This window comes from Carcharhinus amblyrhynchos, chromosome 2, assembly GCF_965287045.1.
Source record: "Carcharhinus amblyrhynchos chromosome 2, sCarAmb.v2.hapA, whole genome shotgun sequence".
Taxonomy (NCBI): Eukaryota; Metazoa; Chordata; class Chondrichthyes; order Carcharhiniformes; family Carcharhinidae; genus Carcharhinus; species Carcharhinus amblyrhynchos.
This window is the reverse complement of record NC_137325.1, coordinates 7015775-7036702: the sequence shown is the minus strand read 5'-3', so window position 1 is coordinate 7036702 and position 20928 is coordinate 7015775. Positions and strand designations below refer to the sequence as shown.

At 44.0% G+C, this 20928-nt stretch overlaps 1 protein-coding gene across 1 annotated transcript in view; it reads right to left on the bottom strand.

The window, feature by feature from the left end:
- nek11 (NIMA-related kinase 11) overlaps nt 1–20928 on the bottom strand; it is a 227565-nt gene that overhangs the window by 140146 nt on the left and 66491 nt on the right. Inside the window, exons 4-6 of the mRNA XM_080215135.1 lie at nt 8792–8910; nt 6488–6552; nt 27–153 (exon numbers count right to left, since the gene is read on the bottom strand). Of these exons, the coding sequence (XP_080071261.1) occupies nt 27–153; nt 6488–6552; nt 8792–8910 (311 nt within the window). The remainder of the gene's footprint in view (nt 1–26; nt 154–6487; nt 6553–8791; nt 8911–20928) is intronic.

Genomic DNA, 20928 nt, shown 5'->3' with positions numbered 1-20928 from the left:
TCTGAACATACCAACTACCCACTCACCATATGTCAGACTTGGAATCGTAACCCTGGTGACTAAGGACCTCTGGACTCATATAGTAAGGCGTTCCGGTGAAAGTTGTTGCCAGGTCACAGGAGCCCATCAGGAACCGAGAGACTCCAAAGTCTCCTTGGTTTGAAAGAAAAAGAGAAAAATTTCAGGAAATCGAAATCTGGGTGAGAAATAGATGGCCAAGTTTTAGGGTGGCGAAAGTTAAAGGAGAACAGACAAGCCACACCGTCTATTTCACGGTCATTTTTAACCTTTCAGCCGGTCAACTCCCTGCCGGGTTCATTCACCAGACCTTCAACACCTGAGCCAGTTAGATGGAGAAAGGAATTTAATATTCAGACTTGAGTTGAGCTCCACTGGCATTGAGAACACAAGGGGAAAACCGTGCCTCAATTATCTTATAATATCGTTCAAATCCAGTGGCGCAATGTCAAAGATAGGTCAACTGGAAATGATCACAAAGATTCAATCAAAATGAAAAATGGAAAAAAATAAAAATTGTGTGTATTGGAAGCAGCTCAGAGAATATCCACTGGGCTGATTCCTGAGATGAAAGGGTTATCTTATGAAGAAAGGAGGCACGGTAGTTAGCGCTGCTGCCTCACAGTGCTAGGGACCTGGGTTCGATTCCCGGCTTGGGTCAGTGTCTGTGTGGAGTTTGCACATTCTCCCCGTGTTTGCGTGGGTTTCCACCAAGTGCTCCGGTTTCATCCCACAGACCAAAGATCTATAGATGAGATGGATTAACCATGGTAAGTGTGTGTGGTTATGGGGCTAGGACGGGAAAAGGGCCTGGGTAAGATTCTGTGTCAGAGAGTCAGTACAGGCTCAATGGCCTCTTCTGCACTGTAGGGATTCTATGAGCTGGGCTTATACCAGTGGAAGCTCAGGACAAAGAGATGATCTTATTGAAGCATAAAATTCTGAGGGGCTAGGCAAAGTTGATGCTGAAAAGACATTTCCCCTGGGGGGGCGGAATCTAGAACTAGGGGGGAGTGTTTAAAAACAAGGGGTCTCCCATTTAAGGCAAAGATGAGAGGTTTTTTTTCTCTCAGGGGGTCGTTACGTTAGTGTTTGTAGTTCTCTTCCACAAAGAACAGTGGAGGCTGAATCATTGAATATATTCAAGGGTGTGATGGAGAGATTTTCACTCAAAGAATTGGAGCTTCTTAAGGTCACAAGCAGATCAGCTCTGGCTGTGTTGGATGGTGAAGGAGGCTCAAGGGACCAGAGGGCTTATTCCTACACCTCTTCCTTAAGATCTTATGGCCTTAAATTGCTGAAAATGCTCAGCAGATCAGGAGAAAATCAGAGTTCACCTTTCAGGTTGTGACCTTACATCAAAGTTGGATCATGACTCAAAACGTTAACTTTTTCTCTCTCGCCGTGCTGGGATTTTTCCAGCACTTTCTGCTTTTATTTTTGTATTCCAGATTTCCAGCATCCGTAGTCTATACAGATGATGTGCTGAGATTACCTACAACAGGAGGCTGCAGTCCACCAACACTGATAGCCAGTAACCACTTCCCACTGCTCCTGGAGATTTCCATCACGGGAAGTAATTAATATTTGGTGGAAAGGCAAATTACTCCAGAAGTCTGAAATATAGACAGAAAATGCTGGAAATACGCAGCAAGTCCTCCACTGGGAGAAAGCATTGGGCCTGATCTTAACTCTGAGGGGAACTTTCTGTTCCCATTCTTTTTGAGTGGGTTTAGCTACAGGAAAATCTCACAAGAGACCCAAATCGTGTCTCATTCCAGTGTAAAAATGTGATGTAAACATTCACACACAAACAACCCCCCCACGCACTTCCCTCCCCGCCAGAGATGTAACCGGAATCCCGGCATTCAACATTGAGAATATCATTTCCGAAACAACTTCACCGAGGCTGGTGTCCCTTCACAAACTTAGATTTATTTACAATCGTTAGTAATACCCAGGCAGGTCCTTCCCACTACAAAGCATACACCCTGAGTTCCTATAACCCAGACACTCAACATTATATACATCAGCAGGGCTCCTGGATTAGGTATCATTAACCGCCTCAATCAGGGAGCTCATACTCTAAGATTGGACAGCATTAACTGTCTCAATCAGGGAGCTCATACTCTAATAGCTCCACCTTGTGGACCTCATTAAGGACATTACAATTTTGACTCATTTAAATATCTTTATCAGGCCTCTACATCTGAATCATTATGCACCCCCTCTCCCCCCCCCATAAGAAAATGTATTCACCTTGGCATGAGGGCAAATCAGCAAGAATCATAATTGGTCTCCCACAGTCTTCATCTGGTGGGCAGAGCCCCCAGAGGAGCTCAGGCGAGTGTATCACCGGGGTAGGGAGGTGGGAAGGGGAAGGATCATGCCTGGCCACTACCCAGGCACTGCTCCCTGGCATGAACATTGGTGCATTGGAGCGGCCTTTGAAAATGGTGGCCCAAACTTTTAAACATACATTTCTGAGCTTGATCAGAACCTGCTCCACCAGCGTGGTGCTGAGGGACACCCCTGGGTGTTTTTTTTTCCCATGTTCCCAGTGATACAGAGAAGGCAAAGGCCATTAGTGCAGCCAGCTTCATTGCTACTTTGCCTGCCTACTGTCAGATCCAGGTAAACTCCCACCCTCTGTGCAAGAGAATGAGTTTTGGAGTCAGATTAAATCTCCGTCCATTGATGTTGTAGTTTTGATGAAGTTAGTGCTTGTAATTCTCTTTCACAGAGAGCAGTGGAGGCACGGTAACACAGTGGTTAGCACTGCTACCTCACAGCTCCAGGGATCGGAGTTCAATTCCAGCCTAGGTTGCTGACTGTACATTCTCCCTGTGTCTGGGTGGGTTTCCTCCAGGTGCTCCGGTTTCCTCCCACAGTCCAAAAATGCGCAGGTTAGGTTGATTTGCCATGCTAAATTGTCCTTTGTGTCAGTGGGAGTAACAGGTAAATAGGTGGGGAATAGGACCTGGGTGGGATTAATGTCGGTGCAGGCTTGATGGGCTGAATGGCCTCATTCTGCAATGTAGGGATTCTATGGAAGTCTGACAGAGTGGTTACATGCAACACACAGAGACAGAGAGATATAGATGATCTGGAGGAGGGAACCGAGTGTATGGTGTCGAAATTTGCTGATGACACCAAGATTGGGGGAAAGGCAAATTGTGCGGAGGGTGTGGAGAGTCTGCAGAAGGATCTAGATAGGCTGGGCGAATGGGCCAGGAAATGGCAAATGGAATTTAATGTTGGCAAGTGTGAGGTGGTCCACTTTGGTAGGAAGAATGGTAGGAAGGACTATTACTTACGTGGCGAAAAACTGCAGCAGGCGACGGTGCAGAGGGACCTCGGGGTCCTTGTGCATGAGTCGCAAAAACCCAGCCTGCAGGTGCAGCAGGTGGTCAGGAAGGCGAATGGGATGCTGGCCTTCATAGCGAGGGGGATTGAATATAAAAGTAGGGAGGTCTTGCTGCAGCTGTATAGGGCATTGGTGAGGCCCCAGCTGGAGTACTGTGTGCAGTTTTGGTCGCTGTACTTACGCAAGGATATTTTGGCCTTGGAGGGAGTGCAGAGGAGGTTTACTAGGCTGATGCCGGAGTTGAGGGGGTTGAGCTATGAGGAGAGGCTGAATAAACTAGGCTTGTACTCGTTAGAGTTTAGAAGAATGAGGGGAGATCTCATTGAGACGTATAAGATGATGAATGGGATGGATAGGGTAGAGGTGGAGAGACTCTTCCCGCTCAAAAAAGACAGTAGGACTAGGGGGCACAGCCTCAAGATAAAGGGGGGGCGGTTTAGAACGGAGTTGAGGAGGAACTTCTTCACTCAAAGGGTGGTGAATATCTGGAATTCTCTGCCCGTTGAAGTGGTGGAGGCTGCCTCGCTAAATATTTTTAAGAAGCGGGTTGATGGGTTTTTGATAAGAGAGGGGATTAAGGGTTATGGGGAGAGGGCGGGAATGTGGAACTGAGCCACGACAGATCAGCCATGATCGTATTGAATGGCGGGGCAGGCTCGAAGGGCCAGATGGCCTACTCCTGCTCCTATTTCTTATGTTCTTATGTTCTTATATCCACACAATGCAAGATAGACTGAACTGATGCTACACTTCTTTCACATTACAAACAAACATCAGCAGAAAAATCACTGTCTCTTTGTCCCCAAGAGAAATCAAGTTAGAAACAAATGATGCTGCTGATTTTCAATGTGGTATTAAATTTATGGCCTTCCTTGCTCCAACTCCCGCAAAAAATGTAAACGCCTATATATGTGTCCACAAAGCCACACTCATTGACAGCCCAATGCTAGCTCAGTTCTCACGTCATTGAAAAGCCAACGCAGAAACAAGATTATATAATCGACAATAAACTCAGATATTGCTGGAAATACTCAACCAATCTGGCAGCATCTGTGGATTGAGAGAGTTAATGGCTGGAATTCCACCCCTCCATCCACCACGGAATCACAGCGGACAATGTCTATCGGCCTCCCAGGAATTTACAGATTAGTAAAATCCCGCCCAACATTTCCAAGTTAGTTTTGATGAAAGGCCCTTGACCTGAAATGTGAACACATGTGTCTCTTTCTCTCTCCAAAGATGTTGATCATAGAATCAGAAAATGGCTGCAGTACAGAAGGATGTCACCAAGTCCATTCTGGTTCTCTGCGATTTAGCTACGTCTCAATAAGGTCACCTCTCATTCTTCTAAACTCCAGTGAGTACAGGCCCAATCTACTTAACCCCTCCTCAATAAGAAAATCCCTCCATACCAGGGATCAACTGAGTGAATTTTCTCTGAATTGCCTCCAATGCCAGTGAATCAGTCCTTAGATAAGGAGCCAGAACTGTTCACAGTATTCTAGTGCCTTGTATAGTATTAGCAAGACTCCCCTATTTTTAAGCTCCATTCCCTTTGAAATAAAGGTCATTTCCAGATTACTGAAAAATGAAAAATTCTTGAGTTGTGTGCAGTTCTCTTATTTCGTGGAATTATTAACAAAGGACCTGTATTATTTGCCAAATGACTTACCAGAGAAGGATATTTCGGAATGTGACACGTGCTCATTCACATCTGTCATAAAGGTTAGCAATGTAAGATGTGATGTAGCAGAGAAACATGTCTAGTTATAAAACATGTCTAGTTGAGTGCCAGTTCCTGTTCAGAAAATATACCTTCTTCTTTTGGTTACCAGCTTAAGCCTACCATAAAATGCTGGGAGTCAAAAGTAGAACAAGTTGTATCAGTGATAAGGGAATTACAGGTGCACTGGTCACTGAAAGTGGCAACGCAGGTGGAGAAGGTAGTCAAGAAAGCATACGGCATGCCTGCCTTCATCGGTCGGGGCACTGAGTTTAAAAATTGGCAAGTTATGTTGCAGCTTTATAGAACCTGAGTTAGGCTGCACTTGGTATTTCGTGTTCAATTCTGGTCCCAACAATACCAGAAGGACGTGGAGGCTTTGGAGAGGGTGCAGAAAAGATGTCACCTGGTATGGAGGACATTAGCTATGAGGAGAGGTTGGAGAAACTTGGTTTGTTCTCACTGGAGCAGCGAAGGTTGAAGTTCAACCTGATAGAAGTCTACAAGATTATGAGAGGCATGGACAGTCACCCATTCAACACAGAGATGAGAAGGAGTTTCTTCTCTTGGGGGTAGTGAATCTGTGGAATTTTTCTACTGCAGAGGTTGGGTCATTAAATATGTTCAAGGCTGAGAGACAGATTTTTAACCAGTCAGGGAATCAAGTTATGCGGATAAGGCAGGAAAGTGGAGTTTAGGATTATCATATCAAGTGGTCATGATCTCATTGAATGGCACAGCAGACTCGATGAGCCAAATTACCTACTTCTATTCCTATGTTTTATGATCTAAGTGGATCCAAGATATGTTATATGAATCCTTCTTCATCAGATACCATGCCCCAACAGGGCATAATCAGAAGCTTTTTCCCAGGGTGGAAGAGTCAATTACTCAGGGGCATAGATTTAAGGTGCGAGGGGCAAGTGCAAAGGAAATGTACAAGGCAAGCTTTTTAAACAGAGGGTGGTGGGTGACCGGAACTCGCTGCTGGGGGAAGTAGTGGAAGCAGATACGATAGTGATTTTTAAGGGGTGTTTTGACAAATATATGAATGGGATAGATATAGAAGGATATGATCACCGGAAGGGTAGGGGGTTTTAGTTCAAATTGGGCAGTACGGTCAGTACAGGCTTGGAGGGCTGAAGGGCCTGTTCCTGAGCTGCAATTGTCTTTGTTCTTTGAAGTGAAACGCTAGAGACACAACAAGTTTAGCAGGTAATTAACTGGTGCTTATTTGGTTGACATATCGGATGAGTATATTTGTTGCAGCAATCCAGATGTGCCATGTTTATATCTGAAGTTGCGGGGCAGCAGACTCAGTGAAGCGGAGGATAGAGGAAGACACATTGAGTACAAGCACAGGTTTGGGCAGTCCTTACCTATTTTTACAAGATTATTTTTTAAGAAGATGTTGTTGCTTTTCAGGTCTCTGTGAAGTATTCTTCTGTAAAGAAAATCACACCGTCAGTGGCGTCACAGGGTTTATAAAAGAAAACGGCTTCCTGTAGCTAAAAAGGACAAAAAATGTGTCCAAATAATAAAGTAACTATAAATAGCTGTTTCCGCTGAAGCTTGTGGCAGGATTATTTGACGATTATAACAATGACTGCAGAAGCTGTAATGAACAAATGCTTATTTTTTTTTTCCCAATTAAATGTCTTCATCTGCTTGTTTGGAACAGCAGTCTACCAACTCTCCAGTAGATGTGATTTGATAATTGCCTAAATCAGAGCCACATTCAGCTGTCATTGCTAAGAGCTTTCTTTAATGAAAAAGAAGGACATTTTGACAGCGACCCAAGAAATAAAATGCTGCTCAACTCCCCTCTCTGCTCAGACTTACAAAATGTACAGTGTCTCCATGGCACTCCTTCAATGCCCACGAGCACTCAGTGGACACCAGTTCAAAGTTCTTACATTTAAATATATCCTAGTATATTTTCTAATGACTTTCGCATTCCTGATATGCTCGACATGGACATTTTAAAGGAAACCAGAGACTGAGTCAAAAGAAACTCAACAGTTCACCAGAATTCCTTCTTTCATCCGTCAGCCATGATCCCATTGAATGTTGGCACCATTGCGAGGGGCTGAATGGCCTGCTCCTGTTTATCTGGCCTCAAACAAGTAAGAAAGAGTCAAATAAATAATGAAGGAAATAGGCAGATGGGCAAATCAGTCAGTAAATAGCAGTGTTAGCTGTGGTTCAATGATTAGTACCCATGGTTTCGAGTTAGCTGCTAAAAGACTTCAGCACAAGAGAGTGCCATAACCGAGAGAGTGTTGTTACCAGAGAGTGTTGATATTGAAAGGGTGTTGTTACCGAGAGAGTGATGTTACCGAGTGAGTGTTACCGAGAGAGCGCTGATACCGAGAGAGCGCTGATACCGAGAGAGTGCTGATATTGAAAGGGTGTTGTTATTGAGAGAGCATTGTTACCGAGAGAGTGCTGATATTAAGAGGGTATTGTTACCGAGAGAGAGTGCTGCTGCCCAGAGAGTGCTGCCGCCCAGAGAGTGCTGCCGCCCAGAGAGTGCTGCATTCCTGGAAGTGTTGCCTTTGGGTGAGAAGTGTGACTGAAGTCCTGTCTATTCAGTTGGAAGTACTGACCCTGTGTCACTATGTTGAAGAATAGCAATGATTCTATCCTTGGTGCCTTGGCCGTACTTAACCCTCAGTCAACATTAACAAAAAGACAGATGATCTGCTCATGATCAGATTGCTATTTGTGGACAGTTTCTGTGTACAAGTTGGCTCCCACGTTTCCAACATGATAATCGTGACTATACTTCAAAATTACTTCATTATGGCCATAAAGTGCTTTGGAACAGCCACAGTCAATGACAGATACTGTGCAAATGTATGTCTTTCTTTTCCATTCATCTCAATATGAACAAAGGCTGGTTAAAGTTTATTTATTAGTCACAAGTAGTCTTACATTAACACTGCAATGAAGTTACTGTAAAATTCCCTAGTATCCGGTGCCTGTTCGGGTACACTGAGGGAGAATTTAGCATGGCCAGCGCACCTAATCTGCACATCGTTGGACTCAGGGAGGAAACCGTAGCACCCGGAGGAAACCCACGCAGACACGGGGAAAACGTGCAGACTCCACACAGACGGTAACCCAAGCCAGGAACTGAACCCAGGGCCCTGGCGCTGTGAGGCAGCAGTGCTAACCACTGTGCCATCATGCCACCCGGCCAAGGAAGAGATGGACCAGTGAATACATGGAAGAACAGACAGGCCAAGGGAGCAAGTCTGAATACCGAATAACATCGTTCTTTGGCCCAGTTACTGAACTGAGTACACATTTATCAGAGATTTCTCTCATCTAGTTTCGTGGTGCTTCAGTTAAAATGTTTAAAATAAATAAGACACATCTTGAGCTAAAAAAAGTCTAGCGGGAAAGGTGTAACGTGTTCAGAATGCATGATTTCAGGTGATCGCGGATATTTTCCATAAATATACAAAGATAGTATAACATACATAAAGATATATGGAATGGTCATTTTGGCAGATTAACCCTATAAAAAGTTCTTAATCCTGCTGTGAAGTACACTTTGTAATAACCTTGTCACTAAAACATAGCATCAAACAAAAATGTATCATTTATGATTAATATCGTGTTGTATTAACGGCTGCAAAATTCTTCACCAAGTAGAAATCGATGTGGAATTGTACCTCTCGTGCATGTACTGAGCTCCCAGCAGTAGCTGAATAAACCACTCCATGACCTGGCTTTCAGCAAAGGCCCAACCAGCTTTCCTGTACTCTTCGATTCTACATTGCAAATCTCCACCCTGAGAACATTAAAGACAAAGCAGAAGCTCAGATTAAAGTTGCACATCAGCTAAATACTTCATCCAGAGTAACATGCTGGCTGCAGTCGCTGCAACAAAGACGGAAAATGCTACATATATTCAGCAGCTCAGGCAGTGCCTGTGGAGAGAATGACAGAGAAAACGGCCAGAATTTGACCAGCACACCCGCCCCGGATAGAAAACGGACCCCCGATTTTATAACCAGGTTTGTGGGGGGAGGGCACAGGGAAAGGGTACCCTATAAAATCCAGTCCCATGACCCTGTGACAGTAGGTGCACCCTTTTAAACAAACAGAGTGGCACAAAACACGGTATTATTGTAGTTGCTCCAATAGTTAGAATGTTTGCGATGCTGTTAGTTTCTAATTTTGCCTAATCATAGAGTGCAACAGTGCAGAAGAGGGCATTTGGCCCATTTGGTCAGCACAAACTCTTGACAGAGTATTTTACCCAGAGTCTCCCCCTCCCCTACCAGCCTATCCCCATAACCCCACACATTTCCCATGGCTAATCCACCTAACCTACACATCTTGGGACACTAAGGGGAATTTTAGCATGGCCAATGCACCTAACCTACTCATCTTGACAAGAGAGCAAGATGGTGTGTTGAAATGGCAAGCGATTGGAAGGCCTGGGACATGATTACAAACAGATTGAAGGTTTTCTGCAATTCAGTCACTCAGTCTCTCCAAATGGGTTTAATTTAATGTTTCTGTGCCTGGAAGGATAAAAAAACCTATAGTTATATTCAAGCTGGACAAAGGTATTTGAATGTATGGCAGTTGGTTCAGTTCCAATTGTATTTCTATTGTTCTTAGAGAGAGTAACAGCATGAAGAGAAAATAAACTCGCAATGGTCACTTAGCAACTGGGGGCCTTGTTAGGTAGAAAAGTCTTTAAGTTTTAGATTCAGCTGGATATATTGCAGTTGAAGAAAAACACCAGGGAGTGAACATTTCTCAAAGAGAGAAGAGAGAGAGAGAGAGAGAACAACCCAGCACGGGAAACAGGCCCTTCGGCCCAACGAGCCCGCGCCGCCACATCGCCCTACACCTATTCTACCCTGCATGTCTACGAATGGGACCCTACTCAGTCAGATTCAGGGAAGAAATAGTGTCAATTTGGTGGAAACCAATTAGCCTAAGAGCACATCTTTGGGGTGTGGGAGGAAACCGGAGCGCCCGGAGGAAACCCACGCAACCACAGGGAGAATGCGCAAACTCCCACAGACACAGGCCCAAATCCATGTATCTGCACAGCTAGCAGTGCTAGTCACTGAGCTGTTGTGGAGCCCGTCTATCGGTCCAGGATCAAGCACACACACCGACATGAAGTACTAGGCCACTCCTGGACTTCCAAGAGCAGCCCACGCACAACCCGCCGTGTGCATGCCCCTCGCTTGACACGAGGTGGACCTCCACCTGTGGAATAAAGACAAAACATATTAGTTATACAGCCTGCCCTTCCGGTGTCTCCCGAGGTTTAACCCTATTTAATAGCCCCTACCATATCCCTCCATTCCCGTTTCACTCATATGCCTATCTAACTGCATCTTAAACAAATCCAACGTGCCTGCCTCCACCACCCTACTCGGTAGCGCATTCCAGACCCCCACAACTCTCTGTGTAAAGAACCTTCCTCTTACCTCCAAATTATACCTCCCCCCCCTCACCCTTAAGTGATGACCTCTTGTGTTCGTACCCAGTCTAGGGAGCAGTCTCTCACTATTAACTCTATCTATTCCCTTCAGTATCTTATATACCTCTATCATGTCCCCTCTCAATCTCCTTCTTTCCAAGGAGAATAGCCCCAGTCTCCTCAGTCTCTCCTCGTAACCCAGTCCCCCCATGCCAGGCAACATCCTGGTAAACCTCCTCTGCACCCTTTCCAGAGACTCCACGTCCTTCCGGTAATAAGGTGACCAGAACTGGACGCAGTACTCCAAATGCGGTCTAACCAACGTTCTGTATAACTGAAGCATTAGACGCAGCTTTTATACTCTAAGCCCCTTCCTATAAAGGCTAACATCCCATAAGCCTTCCTAACAACGTTCTCCACTTGTGACACAACCTTCATGGATTTGTGGACCTGCACTCCCAGGTCTCTCTGTACGTCTATACTCCTAATCGGCCTACCTTTTATCACATAGCTCCTCTCTGCATTATTCCTTCCAAAATGCATCACCTCGCATTTGTCAGGACTAAATGCCATCTGCCACCTATCTGCCCACTGCACCAACCTATCTATATCCTGTTGTATCACCTGACAATCCAGTTCTGTACCCGCCAACCCTGCCATCTTGGTGTCATCAGCAAACTTGCTGATCACACCACCTACTCCCTCTTCTAAGTCATTTATGTAGACTACAAAGAGGAGAGGTCCCAGTACCGAGCCCTGCGGCACACCACTGGTCACTGGCCTCCAGCCCGACAAGGTACCCTCCACAACTACCCTCTGTCTCCTATTTCCCAACCAGTTCTCAATCCACCTAACTACCTGGCCTCGTATCCCATGCGCCTTAACCTTTTCTACCAGCCTACCGTGAGGGACTTTGTCAAACGCCTTACTGAAATCCATATAGATGACATCAACGGCTCTCCCATCGTCAACCGTTTTTGTCACCTCCTCAAAGAATTCCACCAGATTCGTAAGGCAAGACCTCCCTCTAACAAAGCCATGTTGCGTATCCCTAATCAGATCGCAACGCTCCAAATGCTCATACATCCTACCCCTAAGTATTTTTTCCATTAACTTCCCTACCACCGACGTCAAACTCACCGGCCTATAATTCCCAGGGTTATCCCTACTACCTTTTTTGAACAACGGGACCACATTTGCTACCCTCCAGTCTTCTGGGACCTCACCTGTGTCCAAAGAAGAGACAAAGATGTGCGCCAGAGGCCCAGCAATTTCATCTTTCGCTTCCCTAAGCAGCCTGGGATAAATACCATCAGGCCCCGGAGCTTTATCCGTCCTTACGCTACCTAAAAGCCCTAGCACTTCCTCTCTCGTAATAACTATATCCTGCAACTGAACCTCCGCTCCCTCCAAGAGACCGCACGATTCCGAACCCCTCTCCTTCGTGAATACCGACGCAAAGTATTCATTCAGGAGCTCCCCCATTCCCTCCGACTCAATACACAACTCTCCACTCTTGTCCCTAAGAGGACCAATTTTCCCTCTAACTACTCTCTTGCCTCTAATATAGGAATAAAATGCCTTAGGATTATCCTTAATCCTACCGGCCAAAGCCATCTCATGCCCTCTCTTCGCCCTTCTAATTCCCCTTTTCAGCTCCCTCCTACTCTCTCTATATTCCTCCAGCGCACACTCCGTACCCATTTGTTTTGACCTATCATACGCCTCCCTCTTCTTCCTAACTCAACTCTGACAGGAGAAAGACTGGACAGGACGGGAGCTGCAAAGAGACAGATTTCACAAAGAACCAGCTACTGTCCAGATAACCAGGGAATTGAGACATAAAGAAAAAGTGTTGAGATGACTAAAGTTAAAAGAACAGGGACCAACGTATTGTTCAGAAAAATTCAATGAGGAGTAAGTAAAGTGTTTAGAGTTGCAATAACCAGATTTAAAGTGGGAAAGCAGACTTCAGAGGTAAATTAAAAACTTGATGTCATTTTAATAGAATCTGGGAATCGAGTTATCAAGTCAAAGAAATCCTAAAGGGGGTGATGTAAAACCCGAATGTTTGATCTGCAGTTAAAAGAGGATTGGAGGCATTGCTTATAGTAGTTATTTGGAAAACCTGGACTGAAATTTAAAATGCAAACTGCAAACGGAAAGCATCATTGTGAAAGAATATTTTAAAGTGTGTTTTAGGAGTGGAGTTTGGAAACTCTCATGTGACAATCATCTGAGGAGGATTTTGAGAAGAAATCCACAGACACAATCTTGGGTTCGGAGCAGAGTGTGTGTATTTGACCACAGCCACAATCTGCGTGTTTAAAGGGACTTTATGGCAATGGGACCATTGTAGCTTAAGATGCACTTTGTAATAATGTTAATTTTAAAATCTGCCTGTACTTGTTAAACTAAGGGGGGAGTAAAGGAGTATTATAGCATTATCCAGTTTTTTAGTTAATTTTCTTTTTCTTGTTGTTGAAATTAATAGATTTCCTCTGGGTTCTTCGATTTCCTCTCACAGTCCAAAGATGTGCAGTTTAGGTTGATTAGCCATGCTAAAATTGCCCCATTGTGTCCTGAGATGTGTAGGTTAGAAGGATTAGTGTATAAATATGTAGGGATTTGGGGCAGGGCCTGGCTGGGATTGTGGTCAGTGCAGACAGTGGCCTCTTTCTGCACTATCAGGTTTCTATGATTTTATGATTCTAATTAGCTGCCCTGTATCTCTGGTCCTCCACATTTTCTCAAGAAAAGTAAAAGTTAGGGTCTTTTGAGGAAGGGTTCCATTCTGGGATCTCCCCATCCAGTTACATCAACTGGGATTGTGGCAGTCAGAAGTAGGAACAGAAGGAGCATCATTTTAATCATAAATAGTTAATGTGCAGGTGCAGCAACTAATTAGGAAGGCAAATGGAATCTTGTTGTTTATTGCAAGTGGAGTGGAATATAAAAGTTGGGATGTTTTTCTATAGTTGTCCGGGGTATTAGTGAGATCACAGCTAGAGTACTGTTTACAGTTTTGGTCTTTTTTTTGAGGAAAGGACATAACTGCATTAGGTGCAGTTCAGAGAAGGTTCGCTTGACTGATTCCTGGTAATGAGGGAGTTTTCAAAATGAGGAAAGGTTGAGCCTGTACCCATTGGAGTTTAGAAGAATGAAGAGTGATCCTCTTGAAACAAACAAGATGCTGAGGAGACTTGACAATGCCGATACTGGGAAGGTTTTTCCCCTTGTGTTAGAGACGAGGACTGTTTAAAAATACCAGGGGAGGGGCCACCATTTTATATGGGGAGATTTTCTTTTTTCTCAGAAGGTTGCGAGTCCATGGAACTCTCTTCTCCAGACAGAGGTGGAGGCTGGGTCATTGAATATTTTTAAGGCTGTGTTAGGTTCTTGATTGACAAAGGAGTCAAAAGGTATGGGGGGGGGTAGAGTTGAGGCCACAATCAACTCAGCCATGGTCTTATTAAGTGCCAGAAGGGCCAAATGGCCTACTCAAGCTCCTCACTTATACATACATTTGAGGTCATTCAGCCCCTCAAGCCAGTTCATTCACTGAGATCACGGTCGATTTGCGACCTAACTCCATCTGTCCACCTTTGTCCCATATTCTGTGATACCTTTTCTTAAAAAAAAAGCCAATTTCAGTGTTAAAATTTGTCTCTGTCATTTATTCCATCCAATTTCTCAGAAAGCTATTTGTCTTTTCAAGTGATTGCTTGGAGATTTCTTTTAGTTTTAGTGTTAAGAGTAACAGTCAATTTAACATGAATTGCTGCTTGTGGAGGAGAGGTCCAAACACTCACCGCCCTTAGTGATTAAAAGTGTTTCCTAGTTTCACTTTGGGAAGGTCAGTCCTAATTTTTTGGCTGTGTCCCCCTCCCTATTCCCCCAACCGGTGGAAATAGTTTCCCTCCGTCAACCCCAAATGTTTGCCTTATTAGTTTCAAAAATTTGATCAAATGTTTCTGGCTCTACATTGTTACTTTCCAGCCCATTATGTTTTATCTGAAGTCTGTTGTATGGGATATTTTGCAGTTAACTGCATTGTCAGTTCTTCAGGACCTTCAGCCCATTTTAAAATCTGGCACCAATGACTTTTATTCCAGACTCTTAGCTGGCAAGCCTATCGGTGTGGGAGAGGATGGTGAGTGGGTTAGACTTGCTTTATGATCTAGTTGACTAGTCTGGCAGGCAGCATCTGTCCTACTGATTTGTTTTTGGCTGGCATTATGTTTTCTCTGCTTAATGACTGTTGCAAATGTCAAGAGGCAAAATTTATAGCATTGTCTCTCCCATTTAGTCCACCCAATTGCTTTGAAGGCTATTTGTCTGATCAAGTGATTGCTTGGAGATTTCTGTTAGTTCCAGGTTCCACATTAATCAGCAACAAATAACAAAGAAACACTACACTCTGCACTCCCTCGTTTCCTTCTCTAAGAACGGTATGCTTTGTGTAGCATGCAAGAAACAATATTTTTTGCCGTATGTTAATATGTGAGACAATAATAAATCAAGTCAAAAAACAAACATCAGTGCCCTGCTGAGCTAGTTTGTGACATACTTACATCGAGACTCGAGACGTTGGCTTTATTCTCTTCCCACATATGCTGTCAGACCTGCTGAGATTTTCCAGCATTTTCTGATTTTGCCATGCTTACGTTACCAACCAGCACCAAAGCAACTGACCAATTGGTTTCATTTTCAAAATGCCAAACCCTAATCCCCACCACCTCCACCACCCCCCCCAACACACAGGTTTCTGTAATATTCAATGGTTTAATTGATCTGTGTTTGATTATGTTAGTCTGTGCATTAATTGAGGTTCACTTGTGCTTAATTACTTAAGCCTGCAGATGGAACTAAAGAGCTAACTAGCTGGCACCAAACAGAAGATCATCTAAGCTATGAACAGATATGTAGAAATCCTACAAGTATACAGATATTTTACAGTGCTGTAAATAAACCTCATAGACATAGAAATAGCCTCACAGTACCAGGGACCCGGGTTCAATTCCTGGCTTGGGTCAGTCTATGCGGAGTCTACATGTTTTCCCCTTGTCTACGTGGGTTCCCTCTGGGTGCTCCCGTTTCCTTCCACAGTCTGAAAGACTTGCTGGTTAGGATGCATTGGCCATGCTAAATTCTCCCTCAGTGTACCCAAACAGGGGCCCAAGTGTGATGACAAGACGATTTTCACAGTAACTTCATTGCCATGTTAATGTTAGCCTACTTCAGAGAATCCCTACAATTCAGAAAGAGGCAATTTGGCCCATTAAGTCTGCACCAACCACAATCTCACCCAGGCCCTATCCCCTTAACCCCACTAATTTCCCCTTGCTAGTCTTCCTGACACTATGGGACAATTGAGCATGGCCAATCAATCTAACCTCCACATCTTTGGACTGTGGGAGGAAACCGGAGCACCCGAAGGAAACCCACGCAGACACGGGGAGAAGTGCAGACTCCACACAGACAGTGACCTGAGGCCAGAATTGAACCCGGGTCCCTGGCGCTGTGAGGCAGCAGTGCCAACCACTGTGCCACCCCATCTTGTGAGACTAATAAATAAAAAATATATAAGATATGCAGCAAACCAGTGAACGCATAATGGTTTTAAAGCTTTGGGGAACTAAGTACATTTTCCGGTCCCAGGTGGCCATCATTCTGAACAGTGATAAAGCTGTGATAAATTCTGGGGAATGAGTTAAAAAACACACAGCAGCTCCACAGGAATTCCTCTGCCGCTCCCTCCCAAAAATGTAACATTTTCCTCCTACCAATTATAACGGATGCGGCTTCTCTAATTAGATTGTCACAAAATAAAAGCTGCATTTTGAGAGGATCTGTTTATTCTCTTCCTCACGTTTAGTTTAACACCTTTACAAAGGTTAGTTTGGTGCAGTATCTCAGCTTGCAATGAGTCACGTAGCAAAGGCTCGGAAGATTTTTGTAGTCTGATATCAGAGAAACATTGGCCTGGATTTTTGCCCAGTGGGGGAGGGAGGGAGGGAGGATGGGGAAGGGAGGGGAGCTGTTGGTTTCCTATCAGCGTCCCTCCCATTCACAACCTGGTGAAGAAGCTCAGGGCCTGCCAGGCAGGAAGCCTGTATCACTAGGCTGAACTCTATGAAAGCAGGGAAGTGTATTTTTGAGGGGGGTAAGAGAGAGATGGTGGTCAGGGTTGCATTGGGTCTGGGGAGTGGTCATGGAGGAGCAGTCGATGGTTGGCGATTTGGAGAATAGTGCGGGGGTGGGGGGGGGTCTAATTGTTCAACTAATCCCACTAATCCTAAACTCACCATCTGTCGAGTTCTATCTAGTAAGAAGTCTCACAACACCAGGTTAAAGTCCAATAGGTTTATTTGGTAGCACAAGCCACTAGCTTTCGGAGCGCTGCTCCTTCATCAGGTATCTGACCTGATGAAGGAACTTTAACCTAATGTTGTGAGACTTCTTACTGTGTTTATCCCAGTCCAATGCTGGCATCTCCACATCATGAGTTCCATCTACCCTTTCTGTTTTGCTTAAAACTCAGAAACCAACTGTTGATAGGGAAAACAATTCATAACCTGAATGGTCTCTCAGTGGGTAAGAGCATATGGTTTTAGTTTAGGCAGGTATCATGATCGCCCACGTCCTATTAAAGAATAAAATGAAAACTTGTAAAGGGCTTTGGGATGTCCTTGAGATCATAACAGGTGTTATAGGAATGCAGGTCCTTTTTTTTGTTCCATATTTGTGCACTCATAAATGAGTGAAATAGCTCATTTGGAAGAATCCTTGCACTTATGTCAAGACTTTGGACTCATGGCTCCATTCCTGCTCCAGTTTCCTCTGCTGGTAGGTGGATTAATAAGCAGAACCAGACTAACTTTCAATTCCATTTTTCTCACTGAACTCCACATGTAGTAACTCTGCTTCAGATATTATGCCCAAGGCACATGAGATGCAATTAAATGTCATCACACCAGATTCATGGTAAATTTAGCTTCAATCAAAAAGGAGGTAAAAAGTTCTTGCACAACATCATTTTAAGTTATTACTTTATAAAATGCTGGACAATAATCCATAAATATATCACCTCACAGGGAAAGGCTCCCTAACTTTTAATCACAGGTCCTTGAGTTCAAAGACTGAAGATGGCAGATTCATGAATATTCTTAATTATATTTCTATAGAATTGTCAATTTTCATGCCAGAGGTATTTGCACAGAATGATAAATGACTTGGCTGCTATTCCAGATACAAATACAATGTAGTAAATGTGAAATAGAAAAAATATTCCAAACCTTTACACATAATTTCACCACAGCTTTGATACAGAATAGTTCCAACAAAATGGAACTTAACAGTTTTTCTTTTAAAACTATCTTATATGAAATAAAATTCACCTTCACAAGTCCAATGGGAATGTGGAAAATGTACTTTTTTTTTTTACACAGAGTCATGGAGGGATACAGCACAGAAAAAGGCCCTTCAGACCATGTCGGCACCAACCAAAGCAAACCACCCAACTATTCTAATCCTATTTTCCAGCATGAGTATCATAGCCTCCATGAGTATCACAAGAGCACATCTAAATATTTCTTAAACGTTATGAGGGTCTCTGCCTCCACCACCCTTTCAGGCAGTGAGTTCCAGACTCCCACCACCCCCCCCGGGTGAAAAGGTTTTACCTCACCATCCAACCGGTCATCCAGTGGCAGACACAACCAACATCTCCATGGAAACAGATAGAACTGAACTGCCTACGCTTGAAGAGGTACCTGTCCCTGTGGATCCGGCTGACAGCAATCCTTTGGAAGCGTCCCAGACAGAGGAGTTACAGCGCTCCAAAATGATTCAGAAACCCCCTGAAAGACTTCATTTATAATTGACTAAATTCATGCACCAAATGGTTAATTACCTTGGACTGTAGAAATCGAGTATTGACATCGGCACAAAAGGAAATAGAGGGGGACGAATGTGGCGATTGTCCATTTAAGGATTCATCTGCAGAGTAAGGGTCACTTGACCCAGCAAACCAATCGGGGAGCACAGTGGGGGATTACCCCGGTGACCTTGGATTTTTGTTCCAGAATCTTCTTGGAAGCTCACTGGCAGCCTCTGCATTATAGTTATTTGTAAATAAATATTACAGATATTATTTACTTAACTGGTGAACAGGAATTATGACAGAATTTGTCTCAGAATTCCACCCAATGACGCTGATTTGATTTGATTCATTATTGTCTCACGCATTAGTACACAGTGAAAAGTATTGCTTCTTGCGTGCTATACAGACAAAGTAAAGTAAAAGTAGTTTATTTATTGGTCACAAGTTGGTCTTACATGAACACTGCAATGAAGTTACTGTGAAATTTCCCCAGTCGCCACAGTTTGGCACCTTTCAGACTGTGGGGGGAAACCGGAGTACCAGGAGGAAACCCGCGCAGACTTGGGAAGAACATGCAAACTCCACACAGACAGTGGCCCAAGCCGGGAATCAAATTCGGGCCCCTGGTGCTGTGAGGCAGCAGTGCTAACCACTTTGCCACCAGGCCACTCCATTCATAGAGAAGGAGAGAGTGCAGAGTATAGGGTTACAGTCATAGAGAAAGATCAATTTAGTGCAAGGTAGGTCCATTGAAAAATCTAATGGCAGCAGAGGAGAAGCTGGTCGTGAGTCGATTGGTACATGTCCTCGGACTTCTGTACCTTTCTCCCTGGGAGTAAGTGCCCCATCAATTATCAAATGCAATAACTGGAATGTGCTCCTGTGCCCATTTTCTTAATCCATTCGGTATAGCCCCCTGTGTGCCTCCTTATTATCTGTTCCAATATTTATTATTTTTCCTTTATCTAGATTGCAAATAATTTGTCATTTATTAACCAACTTCTTAATTCATCCAGACCCTCCCTTCTCACTATCAAATCTTAGATTTTGGTACAAAATCTGAGGGAACAGAAGGACTGTTCTTGTTTCTAGAATATTCTATGCTTAAAGTAAGTCTCTATACAGTTTAAGGCCTGTAGTTTGAAGAGACATTGTAATATCATGCAAAAATTGGAGACATTTCACCCCTTGTAGTCACGAATATTGTTCATTAATATTACATTCGAAGCAATTTGGCAATTGCAAAGATTGAAGTAATTACAGGGATTTTTTTAAATAACCCTCTTGCATTAAGCACAGATGATTCTATCTCATGCGTCCGGGATTTCAAATCCAATGTAGCAGACCCAAGTTTCCCAGAAACTCGCTGTTACTTGGGGTAGTTCAAGACAAATGGACAGATATTGCACTACCTTCACTATAGAATGGCTATTTATAGGTCTCCAGGTTGTAGCATCACGCTGTGAAACGATAGCAAGGACTGTCACATGTCTCCGTGACTAAGGGTTACAAATAGAAACCGCCCATGTGCAGATTCACAGCAGAAATACATTTCAAAGTGCAGCATGATTGACAACATTACGTCCAAGAAGTCACAGCAGATGCCAAACAGTTCAAATGCCAGCTCTCCTGTATTTCTTATCAGTCTTTCGCTTACGAAAATGAGACGTTTCACACCTGAGCATTAGCCACACAAAAATGGCCACATAAGGGTATCTTACTCCAGGAGAAAGATAGAAAACAAACGAAGCACTTCTGAGTTCATGTGCAGAATTTTACAGCCTCCCTTGAGCAAGACTGGAAATTCCCGTCCAAATTTAACGGACATTTCCGTTGTCCACCCCACGCCCATTCCAATTCCACGGAGGGTGGGGCGGTAGAATTCCAGTGTACAAGTGTGACCGGGAACTATATCGCCGTTCCTCCATTGTCACTGGGTCAAAATCCTGGAGCTCCTTCCATAACAGCAGGATTGGGTGTACCAGCACCACGTGGACTGCAGCGGTTCAGGAAAGCGGCTCACTACCACCTTCCCAAGGGCAGTTCGGGATGGGCAATAAATGTTGGCCTTGATGAGCAATTTAAATAAAGATTTAAAATGTAAGCGAATGTCACAGTAACACTAAAGGGACACCTGCAGAGATGGTGTGGGAAGGAGGTTCAGTATCTTAATTTGAGAAAAATAGACCCACAGTCTCAAATCCACATTCCAAATATGTACAGATTAGATGGGTTGGCCATGCTAAATTGCCCCTTAGTGGCTCAGAACATGTAGGTTAGAGGGGATTAGCAGAGTAAATACATGGGGTTATTGGAATAGGGCCTGGGTGGGATGGTCTGTCAGAGAGCCAGTGCAGACTCAATGGGCCAAATGGCCTCCTTCTGTACTGTGGAGATCTGTGACTAAAATCCAATATGATTGATGGGATTCTATGACTAAGACGTGGGGTGAGATTTTACGGCCTTGCTCATCC